Source organism: Lotus japonicus, chromosome 2 (assembly GCF_012489685.1).
Source record: "Lotus japonicus ecotype B-129 chromosome 2, LjGifu_v1.2".
Classification (NCBI taxonomy): domain Eukaryota; kingdom Viridiplantae; phylum Streptophyta; class Magnoliopsida; order Fabales; family Fabaceae; genus Lotus; species Lotus japonicus.
In genome coordinates this window covers 81,830,346-81,847,386 of record NC_080042.1, presented here as the reverse complement: position 1 = coordinate 81,847,386, position 17,041 = coordinate 81,830,346, and the positions used below count along the sequence as shown (strand labels likewise).

At 34.9% G+C, this 17,041-nt stretch overlaps 2 protein-coding genes across 6 annotated transcripts; both read right to left on the bottom strand.

Moving 5' to 3' along the window:
* Positions 1 to 1,546: 1,546 nt before the first annotated feature.
* On the bottom strand, positions 1,547 to 5,045 carry LOC130740217 (protein LPA3). Of its 2 annotated transcripts, none has more exons than XM_057592745.1 (10): positions 4,896 to 5,045; positions 4,609 to 4,797; positions 4,153 to 4,200; positions 4,024 to 4,063; positions 3,845 to 3,945; positions 2,829 to 3,021; positions 2,654 to 2,752; positions 2,299 to 2,416; positions 1,953 to 2,095; positions 1,547 to 1,889 (listed from the first exon to the last, which is right to left on the bottom strand). In XM_057592745.1, the coding sequence occupies exons 1-9, from the start codon at positions 4,953 to 4,955 to the stop codon at positions 1,972 to 1,974; spliced, it is 972 nt and encodes a 323-aa protein (XP_057448728.1). In that variant the 5' UTR covers positions 4,956 to 5,045; the 3' UTR covers positions 1,547 to 1,889; positions 1,953 to 1,971. The 2 variants fall into 2 exon arrangements, with proteins under 2 accessions (XP_057448728.1, XP_057448729.1); XM_057592746.1 differs by having other exon boundaries at positions 1,547 to 1,821; positions 4,896 to 5,044.
* A 659-nt stretch (positions 5,046 to 5,704) lies between these two features.
* LOC130740216 (formin-like protein 3) lies at positions 5,705 to 15,482 on the bottom strand. Of its 4 annotated transcripts, XM_057592741.1 has the most exons (16): positions 15,325 to 15,482; positions 14,868 to 15,002; positions 14,116 to 14,236; positions 13,864 to 13,990; positions 13,348 to 13,413; positions 12,142 to 12,240; positions 10,026 to 10,067; positions 9,858 to 9,938; positions 9,710 to 9,760; positions 9,541 to 9,628; positions 9,304 to 9,398; positions 8,620 to 8,691; positions 8,405 to 8,503; positions 7,432 to 7,500; positions 7,167 to 7,233; positions 5,705 to 6,126 (listed from the first exon to the last, which is right to left on the bottom strand). In XM_057592741.1, the coding sequence occupies exons 2-16, from the start codon at positions 14,935 to 14,937 to the stop codon at positions 5,978 to 5,980; spliced, it is 1,296 nt and encodes a 431-aa protein (XP_057448724.1). In that variant the 5' UTR covers positions 14,938 to 15,002; positions 15,325 to 15,482; the 3' UTR covers positions 5,705 to 5,977. The 4 variants fall into 4 exon arrangements, with proteins under 4 accessions (XP_057448724.1, XP_057448726.1, XP_057448725.1 ...); XM_057592743.1 differs by lacking the exon at positions 15,325 to 15,482 and having other exon boundaries at positions 13,864 to 14,000; positions 14,116 to 14,408; positions 14,868 to 15,004; XM_057592742.1 differs by lacking the exon at positions 15,325 to 15,482 and having other exon boundaries at positions 14,116 to 14,408; positions 14,868 to 15,004.
* Positions 15,483 to 17,041: the final 1,559 nt, after the last annotated feature.

Genomic DNA, 17,041 nt, shown 5'->3' with positions numbered 1-17,041 from the left:
GACCCAAGAATCATCCCAAATACGTATTCTACGACCAGAACCAACGCGCCAATATCCTCCTCTCTCAACTACCCACTTTGCACCAAAAATGCTAGACCAAGTAAAGCTTGGCCGCGAGCCCAACTTTGCAGCAGACAAAGGCAATCTTTTATGATAACAAGCTTGATAAACACGTGCTAGCAAGGATCCATCATTCTTCATAAGACGCCACCATTGCTTAGCCAACAAAGCTATATTAAAGGATTTGAATGAGCGAAAACCAAGACCCCCATGATCCTTGGGTTGTGCAAAATCTTACTTTTCTTTAAATTTAATAAGGCAAATTCAACATTGTCCGTTTGCGCTTTGAGTTACATGAAATCTCGTTTGTGTTGAGTTTAATGTCAAATCAAATTTCTAGTCAATGGTAGCCCATATTGGATAGTCAATACACTCATACGTAAACATTTGCGAATAACTCATATATGAGTAGTATTTCCAATAAACAGATCCAGGATAAACTTTAATATTATATTAAAATTCAGGTTAAGCCTCAACTCTAACCTTAAAAGGTGATGATTACTCTGCTCTTAATAAACATCTATTTAGTGATATTGATGTGTGACTTTGTCAATGGGTTCACATTGAAATAGTGCTTGAGAAGTTGTGTTTCGTAAGAGAGACGTGGACGTCCAACAATATCTCAAATACACATTCAACCACATTTCATGTTTTTGGTCCCCCCTCCCCCCAAAAGAAAAACCATATTTCAGGGTGGACTTATAAGTTATAGCTTATCCGTAGGTATCCCTCCAAATTATCAAAAAAGAAAAACTGATCCATAGGTATATACATCCAATAATTGTTGCTGCTCCGAACAGATTTCTGGATAGATTTTGAATCATTCGGATATCGCCCCCAAAACGTTACAAGCTCCTCTAAGATAAAAGATGTTTAATTTTCAACTCCAATTTTCAAGCTCAGCCCTATTAGAAAAAACAGCAAATGGATATTCGATTCTTGAAGTTCATTACAATGAGATGAGACACGAGTGGTAGGAACATATTTATCACTGATTCAAAAATGAAATTCATTTCTAGAAGTATTCATCAAGCAGGAACAAAGAATCAACAATCAACCTAGATTCTTAAAATGGTATCAGAGTTCATCTTAGATTTGTTTAGTGAACCACTTGCAAATGTTCAATCTTGCAAACTTTACACTCTAAAGTCAGAAGCTCGACAAACTTATGACTCTTGATGTCTTAGCTCTGAAAGTGAAGGGGTGGGCTAAAATATGACATTGATTAGAGATACGATCAAAATAGTCATACATAGATCTAAGCTAACTTTTAGGGGTAAATTTAAACCTGACATAGATTCTTAAGAAATCAATTCAACCTTTTTTAACTACACTTACCTATCTACTTGTCTATGATATCAGATATTATCTCCCCAAGATAGTAAGGATTTTATTACTGCGGTTGTCACAATTGGAACAATTCCTTTATCTTTAGTTAAGCTTGTAACAATTAGTGAGCATGGTGTGCATGACATACAGATTTGAGTGTATCATCTGCTGCAATCAGTCATGCAAGGAAACTGTGTCTCAAAATACAGGAAATTATCTTCGCTGGTTCTCCAATTCCAACACAAAAGAAACAAGGTGATTCCAGCAACCGAATTACACATGTAAAAAAAAAACATGTATTGCTCAGATTATAGCAACTTGCTAAAGATGCTAGAAAACGCAGTTTTTTTTGTCACAACTTCAATACTTTGTTCATCAAAAGCCAATTGTAGACTTCTTTCTAAAACTCTGCAGAAGAAGCTGGCCAACAACCTGCTTGCCCATCAGTACATGATAAAGACTTCAAATCATATTTTCATGATTTTGCTTTTCATTCGTCCCTTCGAAACAAGAAAGTAGGTTGAGTACTTGTTTATACACATCAGTACATAAGAATTGCTTACCATTACTATTTACTGAACATCAAGTTGCTGGAAGAATCTCAAGGGCAACTTCCTTGAGGGATGGCATAGAATCCTGTTGATGTAGACAAACATATTTTGTGCTCCCCACCCTTCTGAGGACCTTCCAGGGACCTGGATAGCACCTACGGAACGTGTAATAAACACGCAACATGTAAGTTGTATTATGCACTCAACAATAAATAAACAAAATAGAGTTCATAAGTTAACGAACCAAACAAAACCTTGCTATATTCTATATCATATCCAAGCATCATGATATTGAATAGTCCCAGATTACCAAAATTTCCTATATATTAGACTGATTGGAGATAACTAGATAACAGACCTGAAAAGTGTTCCTCCATTGCGGCCCTTGAAATTGTGAATATAATACACAGTTTCCATTGCAGGCAGGAAGGACTTGGTGAGTGCAGCAAGCTTTGGGTAGAAGAATGATGGATAATCTTGATCCATTCAACTATTCAAGGAGAACTATTTTGTGTAAGCCCAGAAGGAAATTGAGACTTTCTAATGTTGTAAAACTTATCTCAAAATCATATGTTTGACATGATTGTCTCTGGCACCTCATTTTCTCAGTACTACCAAATTGATACTTACCTCAAAAAGACAAAAACAAATGCAGGATATGAGCAATAGGTCCAACTAAAAATTAAACAGCCACACAATTTGGGAAAGGATACACCCAGACCTTATACGATCGAGTTCTCCATTGAAAACAATCAGTTTCCGTTCAGTGTTCAAGACTGCCTCTTTGTATAGTTCTTCCACAACAAGCATTTCTGAAATGCAATGAAACAGTAGTTATGATGATGAAACTTCCCTTATATTGAAGAAAATAAGGAACTTTGGATCTACCATTGACATTAAAATATGGGTAAGCCACCAAGAAAAGTTCATCTCCTTCCTTCACTCTGTCCGACATCCTTACTTTTTCCACAAAACCAAAATCTTCGAAAAATGAAGGCTTTGTCAGATAGTCCAACTTAAAAGAAGCTCCACTAAAGACTGATTGTCTGGCAAAGTCAACTTCGCTAGCCTCTGGAAAAAACTGATTTTAACAAGGTTGTCCATCAATTTCAACTGGAAGTGGTGAGCTAAATTATGAAAATAAACATTTCTAAAGAACAAGATGTGAAGGAAACATACATAATGAGAAAGTCAGAGCTATTAGGATCAATCAAACTATACATAATCCCCTAGCATAAAATCTTGGCTCATATTCAGGGGAGGAACTAGGAATAGTTTAAAAGGGGTAGCAACCCGCCCTAAACAGATGTTACATATTCATATGATGGAATAATAGGGCTTTGTAAATCATATAATCCCTATATATATATATATATATATATATATATATATATATATATATATATTCTATGAATTGTTTCAAATGTATAAACAAATCACGGATTTTTATTCTCTCGTAGTATAGATAAAATTAAAATAAAATGCAAATAAAACCTATACCGGTGTGATTAAATGGAAATATCCTTAATAATCTACATGTGTTTTCTTTACATCAATGTGGACATATATGATATATTTTCATTAAACTTTACTTTAGATAATTATAAGCTATAGTTAGTCATTATTTATTCTAACCATCTCCCCTAAAACATTTTTCTGGTTTTGCCCCTGCTCATATTCAACATGCTTTGCGTAGGAGTGACAGAGCAAGAGACTCTGAAACTGACAGTAGACTTTAGCTTGTATGTTAAGAAAAAATAAAAGTTCATCCAAAATCAACTTTCAATATAAGTTAAAGAAACACAAGGAGCACAAACAAACTTTTACTTGTACAAAGGCGTTTTCATCCAGAAACGCATGCCGGATGCATAAAGTAGAATGATGCTCTAAATCAAGATGATTACTATTCTTGTTCGTGTGATTTTCTCTGAAGTAACGAAGCTGTCACAAAATTCACGAATCAATTGCATGCTCCCTGTCATCTCGATTCCACCTTCACCATCACCTATGATATGAGTGAGATGAGTCAATTAGCATATAGATTGAAACAATGTTAAAATGAGTCAAATAAAAAATGTGGAACCTGGCACGGACTGAAGTCCAGCTGTGGGAAACTCAATCTCCTGTATAAGATAGACATCCATAATAGATATCTCATCAGTTTGAAGTGTGTAACTTTCAATCATTTAAATATTTACCAAATATGACTCACCATGAGCTGTTTGTTGTCCTTCATAGCCAATTCTACTGCAACCTTAGCCTGTTGGTTGATATTCATTAATAAAAACATGAATTTAAATATTTGTTCTATTAACAACTGTTGTTTCTGAGTGTACATGACATAGAGCAATAGATATAGTTCTACCTTTAGAAAAATGGTTCAGTAAAATTTTACTCACACTGTTGCACTGCAAAATACTTACATTGACATAAACATGATCAAACCACAACTACCATGTTTGGATCAGCTTACTTTTCTTTTTCTCAGAATCAATTCTGGCAGTAAGAAACTACTTATAGAAGCTTCTACCCATAATTAATTTTAACTTTAGAATCAATTGCAGAAGAATTTTCAATCAAACTTATTGTCCCATCAATAATACCAAAGCTACTGAATGTTACAATGAACATAAAAATTGATGCAAAGGGATAATCAAGAAACAATTACTTGTTCCAGAAGCTCAGAGTAATCAAAAGGGAAAGGTACATCAGTCTCAACAGAGGCATTGCCGTCATCCGAAGCTGAAACAGAACAAGTTGCTAATTTGCGATTGGTGGGCACCATTGAAGAAGCAGTATCACCTCTAATCCTTATAAACCCACCATTTTTTAGCGAAAAAGCTTCAGACTTGACAACCTAAAGAGTGAAGAAACAATCACAGTGAGGGAGGTATAAGAATCAGACAATGTGAAGGAAGCATTTTTTTCCAACTTTGAAGCAGAGATTTGAATTACTGTTGAAGATGGTAGGGAAGGAATTGCAGTTGGAGAAACAGGGAGAGTGGATAACACCATTTCCAAATTGAAGCTACACCTCTCAATCTCTGTCTCATGCACCAAGAAAAGCCTCAAATCAAAGTAAAAGAAAGAAATGATTTACAGGCAGAAATCTCATTTTAATTCATTTTAGAAAAAAAAAAGTTGAAATTTAAAATACACACAAAATTTGTCACTTCACCAATTTATAAATAGCAAGAAACATTAAATAAATAAAAGACTGAAAATTTGAGTATTTAAATTTTAAATTTAACCAATAAAAATATTTTTGGACTAGTGAAATAAATTCAATCGAGGTGTAGTAAGTGATAAATTATGATTCTCCGTTCTGGTTTTGTATTTCTCTACTATTTTTCTTGTTTGTGAAATATTTTATGAGAATCGTAGAAATTAATCATGCAGTTCAGTTATAATTATGAATGATCATGATTAAAAGATTAAAGGCCCAAATGACTTATTTTTCCCTTTTTTTTAATCATGAGTAGTTAGACATATCTAACTGTAGTAGTATGTTATTAGAAATCAATAATAATAAATATGGCACCACTTCATCCTCGACGAAAATAGACAAATTCAGTGATACTGTTTGGTTACATGATGTCAAGTTAAATTAATTATGTTTATTATTCAACTCATCAATTTTTTAAGACTTAAAAATTAGAATAACACTTCTCATTAGAATTTAAGTTAGAATAGTGGTCATCCCACTATGCACACTACCCCACTTTTGGGGTGGGCGGAGAATGACTACCATGACCCAAACATACTTCACATTCAACTAGCTTTTTAGTAAATCAAAGACATGCAAGGAGCCTAAGCCATGCAGCCCCAGTGTTTACAATCGCTTGTTTGTAAACCAAGTACATATCAGGAGCCTATGTCACACCATGGACAATCTCGTGGCCCTGTTAGTGGGTATCACAGGTTCTTATCTAACGATGCTGAGTTCAGGGGGCTAAGTTTTTGGGATTATAAACATTGTTGGCAACTTTGGCACTGTTCGTTGACAATCTAAGCAGAGATGTCTTTTTCATCTTTAGTTATTGGACACACATAATATCTTGTCCTTCATGGACTCTTAAATTCCCTCTTTCAGCATGTAAATTCTCCTTTTCAGCATCTCCTTGTTTTTTGTTCTCCTCCCTTGTCTTCTTGAACATCTTGACAAAGGTAACAAGTATTTGTGTCACTGCAACAAAAGCACAAGTTTGACAATCAATATAAACTTGACAACAACAACAAAAAACCAAGCAAAAAGTCAGCTATAGTGTGGAATAAATGTTCAGTAATTAGTGATTAATGGAAAATGAAAGAAAGACTGGAAATACATGAGAGAAACAGAAACTGATCTACTATGAAAATTGCATCATAATCTTGAGTTCTCGTATTTATACAGTATTAGTTCTCTGTTCCTAATGATTGTGTAATAAACCCTCTTTAAAAGACTTCAACTAACAAGTGTTGTCAATCTCGGATAGCTGCCAACCACCAAAATGCTATTGTGGTCTAGCAGATAGCGGGATGGGCGCTAAGCTGAATTTTTTGTATAGTTTATAACTTTATATAATATAATAATATGCATATAAATATAAAAAAAATACTGAAAATTCGGGGCACTCATAATTAACATTAAAAAGTCATAGTCTTAAATAAAACATACTAGTACCAACAAAAGTCAAGGTAACCAAGAAGTTTGAGTCTCTAATTCCCAAGCTGTACTGCTTAAAAACATGAAAAATCTATATCACTTCCTCCTCATCCTCCTCAAACTATACCAATTTCAGTATGTTTCCGAAGCAAAGCCTGAAATACCTCCTCAAAATGCCCAAAAATGAACTTTTTGTGAGTTGCTTTTGGGTTTTTATCAGTTCCACCAAATAGCAGAGCTATGGCTGCTATTTCCTTCGCTTTAGCGGCCGCAATAGTCGCTACACTAACCTGCACCGCTACGCAACCACTAGGAGCGGTCAAGGGCTGCTACGTACCGCTGTAGTGCACTATTAAAAACCCTGACAACTATCCATAACAGCTATAGAACTTAACACACACGGGGAAAGAAAAAGTGGTTACCCCCTTATACCCATTTTCTAATGTCTCTTCCCATCTGTTCTGACAATCAAGCAGCAATACGAACATTACAAATTAAGTTCAAAGTGCATAGAGCTTTAATCCTTATAACCAAAATTGGGTGACAAAAACTCAATCCTATGCAACTAGAAAACAACAGACCTTTTTCAAATGGGCATGTAGCTGGATTCGCCCCAAAGTACCGGGACAAAGAATCTGCAAATCTTCTCTGGAAAAGAAAGTTCAGACCGAAAATGAAAAATAAGCAGCAGTTGGCAGAATTAGTTATCAACATAGTCCTATCCATTAACTGGACAATACACTAAACTCTCCTCTATGTAGGCAATCTCCGGCTCATTCTCCCAGCCAAGATCAGCACCCAAAAAAGGAGGGAGAAAAGAGAAACACTAGCTATAACAGGACTCACCGCATTTGTATACGATGATACAAGTGACCCCATCTTAGCTTCGGCGTCATCCAGAAAAGTCTTCAACACCTGAGCAAAAGAAATATTACTAGAATATAGTCAAACCAAAGTTTTCTCCATGGGGACATAAGATATGTCTTATAAAAAAAGTCAGATAGATGCATGATAGCAAGCAGTTGTTAACATATTTTAATCTATTGGTGAAGGCTTCAGTGAAGACCCACAGCATACAGCTGTTATCATATAATGATCACCCAAAGTTAACATCTAGTTTTGTTTTGATTCCTTGAATGTATGCCCTCATGACTTCCTTTATGCAACGTTGAGTTGGATGGAATTTGAGAAGAAATTGAAAGCAGTGATTTTGGGAAACATGCATGTTTGGTTGATAGGAGAAAATGGGGAAGAGAGAAAAGAAAGGGATGAGGCCCAATCTTTTTATCTTCTCTCCAAATTGAGAATAAAAGGAAGAGAAAAACTCTCCTGTTATTTGTTTTTCCCACCATACCCTCATCCAATTCACTGTCTCACCATACCATTTTTAATCCTAGGGGCATTTTAGTTCTTTCAAAAAAACAGACGTACACTTCTTTGTACTCTTCTTCATTCTTATTCCTCTAATACCAAACAAGACAAAATTTACTCATTTTCTTTCTCTTCGACTCTTCGTTCTATTTTCTACGACCAAACCAAAGGTTAGTTTTTTCACATAACAAATAGGAGAAGCTGAAGTTGCTTCCAACAGTTTCTTCAATGCATAAATATGCTAGTTGAGGAGATAAGATGGGTATGATGAGGAATGGATTAACAGACAAATAATACATGCAAGTATTGAGTTGCAGTTATTGTGTTCAACAGGACAAACTACTATGTTCTCTCAAGTAAATAACAAAAGAAATATCTTCAATTAAGAGCATAAAATTTCATTTTAAGTAAAAGTAAAAGCCTAAAAGGAAATATTTCTATTCCTCACCTTGTAAAATTCCGTTTCAGAAGCATGGAGTTCTTGGTCAACTTTCTCTAAATCTTCACATAGAACTTGCATTCCGTCAGCTACTGCTTTTAGTTGGATCTAGATATTTGACAAAGATGGCACCAATCCATAAACAATTAACCTTACACAAGTTAAACTGAAGCAAATCAATCATCAAGAAAGGGAACAGAAAGTCTTGGCGTTGAAGAGAGTACCTTAGAAGCTTTTTCCAACTTGACAAAATCTTTATAGAAATCTAGCAATTCTGGCTTTTTCTCAGCAAGGAGCTAGTGAGGTAAAAAAATGGTAAGATATAGCATGGTTATTGAATCAAAATTTGAACTGTGGATCGTTTGACCTATTTTCCAAATTGTGAATCGAATTTTTTATGCATCGTTAAAGAAATCAAGTCATAAATTGAAACATAAGCAGATATTTCATATAATAAACCTTGAAATAACACAAAATCCAAACCATAAATCAAAATAGAAGTTTCAATATTCAGCCCCTCCAAAAAGCATCAATACGATGACAAAATGCAAATCATTCATCATTCCCAAGGTCAACACTAGCCCGCAACAATTACTAAAAATGCACAACAGCAGGAAACACATTAGCAGATGGAGAGAAGTGTTGAGAAGCACAAGGTAACAGAACCAATAAAAAAAACAACAAATGAGACACTTTTTTGGTGAGTTAGAAATGTCACATTAATCGGTAGTCATGAGGAACAAAGTAGGTTTTTTGGACGAATATTAGTCAGCTACATCTGACATTTCTTTTCTTTCATACAATCTTTTATATGAGTATATCGACATTAGAATAAATAAGTCCAGTAGTACACAATTACTTCAAAGATAAAATAGTAAATGCACAAAATTAAAAACTTTGATATATACCTGACACAAATCATGCATCAAGGTCCTTTTGTCATTTCTTGCGCGATTATCAGAAAATTTAAGAAGGATCTCCAACTTGAAATCTATTGCTGATCCTGCGATGAACATAGAAAATATAATCTATGATCAACATAACTATAAATTTTCTCATTTTGTCAAAGTAGAGGTGAACCAGGAAATAAAAATTTCATCTCAAATTAAAAGATAATCATGCAGGATTATAGTTTAACAAAATACCCTGTGATGTTCCCTGATTCAAGGCAAAGCCATTATCCAAAGTAAGCATAGTCAGCATTATCTCAGCCAATTTCACAGAAGCTTTCACCTGTGAGCATAAGTAACAACGTAAAGATGCAAAGCCCAATAAAGCGTTAATATTAGTCGGCTAAGAGACATTAAACAGTACCTCTCTGACTGCACCATTGGCTATTTTCAAATTTTCCTCTAAATCGCTCACCTGGAGAAGCAAGTAAGACAGGTTGTTAAGCATGAAATATTATTAAAAGAAAAAGCATTCAGAACCATGCACAGATAATAATAACTAGATAACATACCTTCTTAAAAAAGTTGATTTTGAAAGCATACACCCATAACTTGGATTCTATTCGTGGAACCTTTATGAGCTCCATAAAAAACTGATGAAGTTATAAAAAAATTTATTACAATCAATATATAACATTTGCAATGATTCATAAACTAAAGGGAATTAAGAATGAGAGAACCTGCTCACACTTTCCGAGCATTTCCTTGTCCCCTGTATAATTCTGAAAGACAGAGATTTTTAGCCAATAAAGACAAATAGGACATTCCTTCTTCCCTAATGCGCAATGCAGCATTAGAAAGGCCGACAGTTTATTTCAAAAGGTTTGAGCGGAAATACTCCATGTAGATTGCCTTTTAACATAAAAAACCTCTTAGTGGCTGTCACTTGCACAAATTCTTAACCAAAATGGTATAAAGCCAGCAAAATAGATAACTACTTAAGTTCAAATCCTAAAAAATTGAATTCAAGTCAAGACGATAGGGAACTTTGGCTTATGTCCTTGCTAAAAATAAATGTCACTAAATGATGCAAAGATGACAATCTCCATCTATACAAAATAAATGTAAGATGTTGTCATTCAAGATATCGAACCTAGAAGGCTAGAACCGAGTACAACAGAATATCATGGTTAAAACATTGCAACCAAGACCATTCACGGAATCACTGGATACCAAACTATTAAGATATATGTTGTACTTATAATATTTGGTTAAGGTGGTGTTGAAATGTACAAAGAAGATTTCTGGGGGCACCGGTGAGAATGGTTGATAACATGATATTTAATATTGTGAAAAGGTAGATCCGTAGAGGGAGGCCAAAAGAAACATCACTCCCCCTGAAGCTAGTTTATTAAGAGCTAAATGACATAGTGTGATCCACATAGCCAACCTCACTTAGCGGGATAAGGCTGCTGTTGGTGTTGTATTTGTTTTAACAGTCCTGCCATCCCACATTGGTCATCTTTGTTGTAACTGTAAACTATTCAGAGATTCAGCTTTAATTTTAGAAAATGAAGTATTTAGCTAGTCTATGGTAGTGTTTGGCCCAACTTTTTTTTTTTTACTTTTAAGTTATTTATAAGTTTAAGTTGGGCCAAACACAATTTTAAAAAAGGTCTAAAATTTTAAGGGGCTTATTTGGTATACTATAAAATAAAGAGAAGCTCCTTAATAAAATAAGTTTGAGAGAGGAGCTTTTTACGAGCTTATTTTTCCCTCTTCCCTCACAAACTTTCCATCTCGTTCCATTCAAATAACCGTGTTTGCTGAAGGTTTCCATCTCTGACTAGATCGCAAATGATCCAATTCTTCCGCTCTGCGATTTTCTGAAACACATTCACCACCATGAACACGCTTGTTGAGTCCAGTCCGGAGGTTGGCTCGGTTAGAAACAGCAGGTTTGAGTCATGGATTATGTCAATTCCAATGGACACACGGCGGCGCTCTTCGTCGGAGACGCCACAGTGGCCTTCATCGCAAATTACAGTTTTTACGGTGATCCGAACGCCTAGCGTCGATTAAGGCCTGAACACAAGCCTTTTTCTTCGATTAGGAGTGTGCGAGGTAATCAGAACTCCTCAGTGAGGGTGAGGGTTTCCTCGACGGTGAGCATTGGGAAGAGGAGGTTGTTTTTCATGTTAATGTTGTGGATTGAAAATTATTGTTTATGCTTCGATAGATGCAAACTGTAGCAATCGGAAGCTTGGTTTTACTGAGTTGGGTTATCAATTACAATGATTTAGGAAGGGAATCCTTAGTGGTGCATTAGGATAACAGGTCGGGGCCTCTGGTAATCTGGTTTGCTTTCTGTTTTCTTATGTAAGCTTGCTGGTTTTGTGTCCAAAGAAGGCTAGTCAGATGGAAAGAACGTGGTGCTAATCTTGTGGAGGTTTCAATGATGAATGATATAAACATTTATGTATGTACTGCACACCAACCATTTGATAAAAAGTTTAGAACAGTGTATGTGAGAAAATATAGATGATTAATCAAACAACTTTTAGCTTAAAAGTCACATTTATAATGTAAAAATATGAAAACCACCAAACAGCTTTATCTTTATTTTTTGAGCTCTTATTTTAAACTTAGACTTATAAGTAGCTTTTAAGCTCTAAAAAAGTTGGGCCAAACACTACCTATATATTGAATTGCATTATGTAAGGTTTGTATTTTTGAGAAATAATATTCAGCTTCTCTTTTAAATTCAGTTTTTCTCCTTTCAATTTTATTAAATAAACACATTGCAGTTCAAAGAATTTTGAAAGTTCCCGGAAACTGAGGAGAGGAGAGGAGTACCTTCAACATCTCAATCTCTTCCTTAGTGGGATAGAGTTTGATAAGATTCTCAACTTGATCAATATCCAGAACAGAAGAATCCAATGCCAGAATTGCCTTCTGGAACAAAAAACAAAACCCACAAATTTCACATTTGTTAACAGCAAATATGAAAAATGATGTCATCTAAAATCAACCCACATGACAAATGGAAGTGTAAGAAAATTAATATTCAATACTGGGTAAAACTCTTAGCTAACATAAGCGGAAATACTAATAAAATCCTCCAACCGAATATTATCATGAACACCTGTGAAGGATTATCAACCTTACTTAATGCCATGACTTTGGGTCAGTTAAACACTTATAGCCTCCAGTCCAATAGACTCACAGGTGAAACTTGAGGTTGTCAACAATAAAAATATCTCCAACAACCCAGATCATGCTCCCTAACATCTCTGTAGTAAACTTTCAGAAATAGATTGGGAAAACAACTGCCATACTCAAATACACAGGCTTATATGAGTGAAACTGTTAATGTTGATAAATAAAATCATTGTTTGATTTCTGCTTTAGTTTTCTGATTTTTCTAAAAAAATTAAAACCATTTTTTAAAATCAATTATTCAAAAGAAAAACCCGTTTGGATGATGTTTTAAAATATTAAAAAAATTGAATTGAAAAGTAAAAATAAATTTTCAAAAACCATTTTATAAATCTATTATTCAAAGGAAAAAAACTGTTCGAATTATGTTTTACAATGTTAATAAAACTGCAATTTGAAAAGTAAAAGCAGAAAATAATGTTTTAATTTTAAAAACTGAAAATGAGAACGGTTTTCAAAAACAGTTCATGAAAACGGGTTGACAAACAAGTTACCTTCAAAACAGAATATAGTTTTCAAAAACCGCAAACAGGACCCCAGTTTTTTGTTCTTCTGTTATAAAAGAATAAGGAACCTGAGGAATCCTCCTATGATAATCCAATCCCAATAGCTACCTTTTCAGAAAATTTAGTTGAGAATTAGCCCCATAACTTCATCCACATATTTAACATGAATACCAACAACACCAACGGTTTCGCCTACATGGATAAATAGACACTAGTGTGCTCTATCAAAATATATGATATACAACAAAAGAAATCATCTGAAACTAAAATAAGATGTAATTTCATCGAGTAAATACAAAACCCCTAAGTAAATTGAACAAAGGGATGGGAAACTTACAATCATATCTGGCAAAGTTTTTTTTATAGTAGAGAGCATTATTTCACGGTTATATGCTCTACCCATCTAGCAGTGGAAAAAAGGAAATTAGAGTTTATTAGTTATAAATTCATTTTATAAATCAAACAATAAATTAGACAAAAACAATAAAGAGGAAGTAGTATAGTATCTCCATTTAATTAGGTTTAGACAGAAGAAAAGGTATCTCAATACCCCTGCAAGCTGTGTAAGGAATAGTATTTGTTTCAACAGAAAATTGCATATCAAATTATCAATTCAATCCAATATAAAAAACTTGCAATCAAATATTTTTGTATCTTTTCCTCCTTTCTCATTTAACATCCAAATAGCAAGAGCAGACAAAATCTTTCTGGGACAATAGTTGTGATGCTTATTATCTCTTGTTGCCATTTGATACCAAAGTGATTGTTGAGTATCACTATAGAATACTCTAGCTTGCAAATAAACACTTAAGCATCAGGTTGCTAAATAATCTGTTAATTAGTTGTAGCATACCAATCGTATTTTCTCAGGTTTGTTAATATAAGAACCATGCCGACCTCCACCTTTAGTACTGCTCCAATCAGAAGCGGCCGCTACTGAAAACAGGATCTCAAGTTCTGATATATCTAAATCAGGAAGCCTGAAACAAACTTTCATAGTCTGTAATCAGAAATGCTAATTGGACATAAAATCTCATCGTCCTAAAGTCCTATCCAAATTAGGGGTGGGGGCATAGAGATATGAAAACTAAATAATCAGTAGTACCTAAATGCATTGGGACGTGAATCATCCCAAAAACTCCCTTCTGTTACATGATCAATTGTCTCCCAAAGTAGGGGCATTAACAAAGTTTTCTTTGGAGCAGCAGTCCCACCATTACTTTCACCTAAAAGAGAGATATACTAAATGATGAATAAGAGCATATCCTGTTGCCCCCAAAAAAGGTAGGCTGGATTTTTGTTGCCAGCGACGAAATCTGCGTCAGAGAGGAATCGAGGTGGAATCGAAGGATTCACCAAGAAACAATGCAAGTGATGGCCAATAATAACAGGTTCAACCTGTTGCTTCCACAAAAGGAAATTCTCATCATCAAGCTTCTCAAGACATGTGTCTAAGCTAGTTAACTCTTGTATATAACTAGTATTCTTTTGTAACTCTGTAGATTGATGAAATACTGTTTACAATTCAGTTTCTCTGTTTACCCTAGTTCTTAAAAGCTTCTAACTAATACAATTCTGACTAACATACAGTATCTCTAATAGTTTAAGGTGCTATGAATAATGGCTATTTATTCGTTATATGTTGCCATGGAGTGGATATTTTAGTAGAAAGTTTGAATGTGATAAATGTAATACGTATCGTACGATTTGTATATCATTATTATTTAAATTTAATTACACAAACAACAATGTCAATTGTCAACAAATAAGAGTTATAAGTAAAATAAAATTAATGCAGCAAGAAAGAATGATATGACATTATCTAATATAGTAGTATTTCATGTGGAGCAGCCTCACCTGCCGAGGCCGCACCTTCTGCAGGAACAGCAGTATCCCCACCTCCCACAACCACAGAAGAAACATCCATAACTGGTCCTGCAGGAGTAGGAGCAAGAGCACCACCACCTCCAACGACGACAAGTCGACAATCACCTAAACAAAAAAATTAGCAAAGACAACTAATTACCTGATCATCCATCAACCAGTGAAATCCAAGAATTAAAACACAAACACCAAGGCAAAAATGGCATAGTTCAAAGTATTGAAGAATAGGCTATAGATAGAAATAATAGAATCGTTTCATTACTTAAATAAGATGTGATGAAATGAAACATGAGAAAAGACATTCCATCCAATACACCATTACAAGTGTTTTGATTATTTTATCATTAACAATTTAACATGGCACACAAACTAGAACATTCTATAGAATCAATCTGATAAATAAAATCAACCACGATCATGAAAGGTGTACCTGGAAGAGGGCACAGGAAGGAGACACGGAATACAACACCACCGGAGCCGGAGGAATCAACGGCGAGAGCGGAGAGCCAAGTTACAACGACGGAACATTCAGCTAAATGAATCGTTTAGCTGAATGTTTAGGGTAAAAGTCCATTTTTTTCTACTATATTTATTATATTATATTGGTACTTAAAAAATGCCATTGTAGTATTTTTTTCTTAAGCAAACTTGTATACATATTTTAAGTACATCCAAAAAAAAATTCCATGGAAGTTTAGAAAAAAAAAAAAGTCCATTTAGTCATCATCACCACCTATAGAATATATAATATATCCACTTTCAAATCATGATTTGGAACCTTATTCATACAGTTATGCATCATGTCACAATGTCTCCCAATCAAGAGGTAGGGGTGTACAAGGGACGGGTTGAGACGGGTTTTGGTTAATCCTAACCCGGCCCTAAATATTGATCTGGTCAATTCATAGACCCTAACCCGTCCCTAGACCCGAAGTAACCCGACATTATGCGGGTCCAATTTGGGACGGGTCTATGTAGGACAGGACCGGGTTGACCCGAGGGACAATAAGTTTAAGACTATTTGATACTAATTGTAAGATTTAAAGATAATAACATACTAAAAGAGTTATAAGTTGGATAATTTTAATTTCATCTACATGGTAAGATAAATTTGAGCATCATGTATCACATTTTAATCACTATAACAAATTAAAATTTTATAAAATATATATGTGGGACGGGACGGGTGACCCGAGTGTCAACCCGAACCCGACCCTACCCGAAGTCGGGTAACTCAAAGATCAACCCGAACCCGGTCTCTTTTAATGATCGGGCCGGGTCTTGTAGACCCCTATCAAGAGGGTACTTCTCACTCTAGCCATTGTACGTATTGCGATATGATGTGAAATCACCTCTCATCGATGCAAATCATACATTAGTATCGTTTTGGGTCTGTATCGCACCCCCTATAGCCTAAATCGTGTCTCATATCGCGATTCAAGCTATGAAGTGGAGCAACCCAAATTCAACAGTACCAAATTCATTTTCAGCTTCTTTGATTGCATCAACAAGTTTAAGTTGGAGGAGGATTTGGTGGCTGCTGATGTGAACACTATTGGAAAGTTAGTGATATTTCAAAAATTTCAAGTCTCACATTTCTTGTGCATTGAAATTTCTAAAGATTTATATATATCAAACCTCTTTTGTGAATGTTAAAGAGCATAATAAGAGGATTTGGATCCCCTCATGTGTTAATCTCACATTAAAGTTATTTTGTCGGTCTTGCCTACCAATAATTTCAAATTAAATGACTTGTAAATTTTGTAGTTTTTTGGTTTTTTATGTTGAATAGTTCTATTAGTTCACTACCCTTACCATAAAAATTTGAAAAATGAAGTGAGACAGTGATATAATCATGTGAGAGCGGTTTCACCTACGACCAAAAACCCATATCCAAACCCAGCACCGGTGAAGAGGTGCCGCTGTCAAGGAGCAACGATGATGACAGAGGAGCTCCGATCTGGGATCTATTGCAGTGTGTGGTGGTCGTTGGGAGAGAAGGGGAGAACAACAACAACAGGTTTCCATCATCTTGATTTGTGAAGACTCTTCTCAAGGGTGATGAAAATAAAGATGAAAACAGTGCAAACAACATTAACAACCCATGTTGGTGTTCGATCAAGTTCTTTGGAGCTGCTGCTACTACT

Excerpts from the sequence above, each read along its gene's own strand:
- LOC130740217 (XM_057592745.1), bottom strand. The coding sequence starts at position 4,955 with ATGGTGTTATCCACTCTCCCTGTTTCTCCAACTGCAATTCCTTCCCTA. Across the intron at positions 3,946-4,023 it reads TGGACTTCAGTCCGTGCCAG|GTGATGGTGAAGGTGGAATC; the intron begins GTTCCACATTTT and ends CTCATATCATAG. Across the intron at positions 2,096-2,298 it reads AATGGAGGAACACTTTTCAG|GTGCTATCCAGGTCCCTGGA; the intron begins GTCTGTTATCTA and ends CACGTTCCGTAG.
- LOC130740216 (XM_057592741.1), bottom strand. The coding sequence starts at position 14,937 with ATGGATGTTTCTTCTGTGGTTGTGGGAGGTGGGGATACTGCTGTTCCT. Across the intron at positions 13,991-14,115 it reads TCACGTCCCAATGCATTTAG|GCTTCCTGATTTAGATATAT; the intron begins GTACTACTGATT and ends AGTTTGTTTCAG. Across the intron at positions 8,692-9,303 it reads TGATGCATGATTTGTGTCAG|CTCCTTGCTGAGAAAAAGCC; the intron begins GTATATATCAAA and ends TTACCTCACTAG.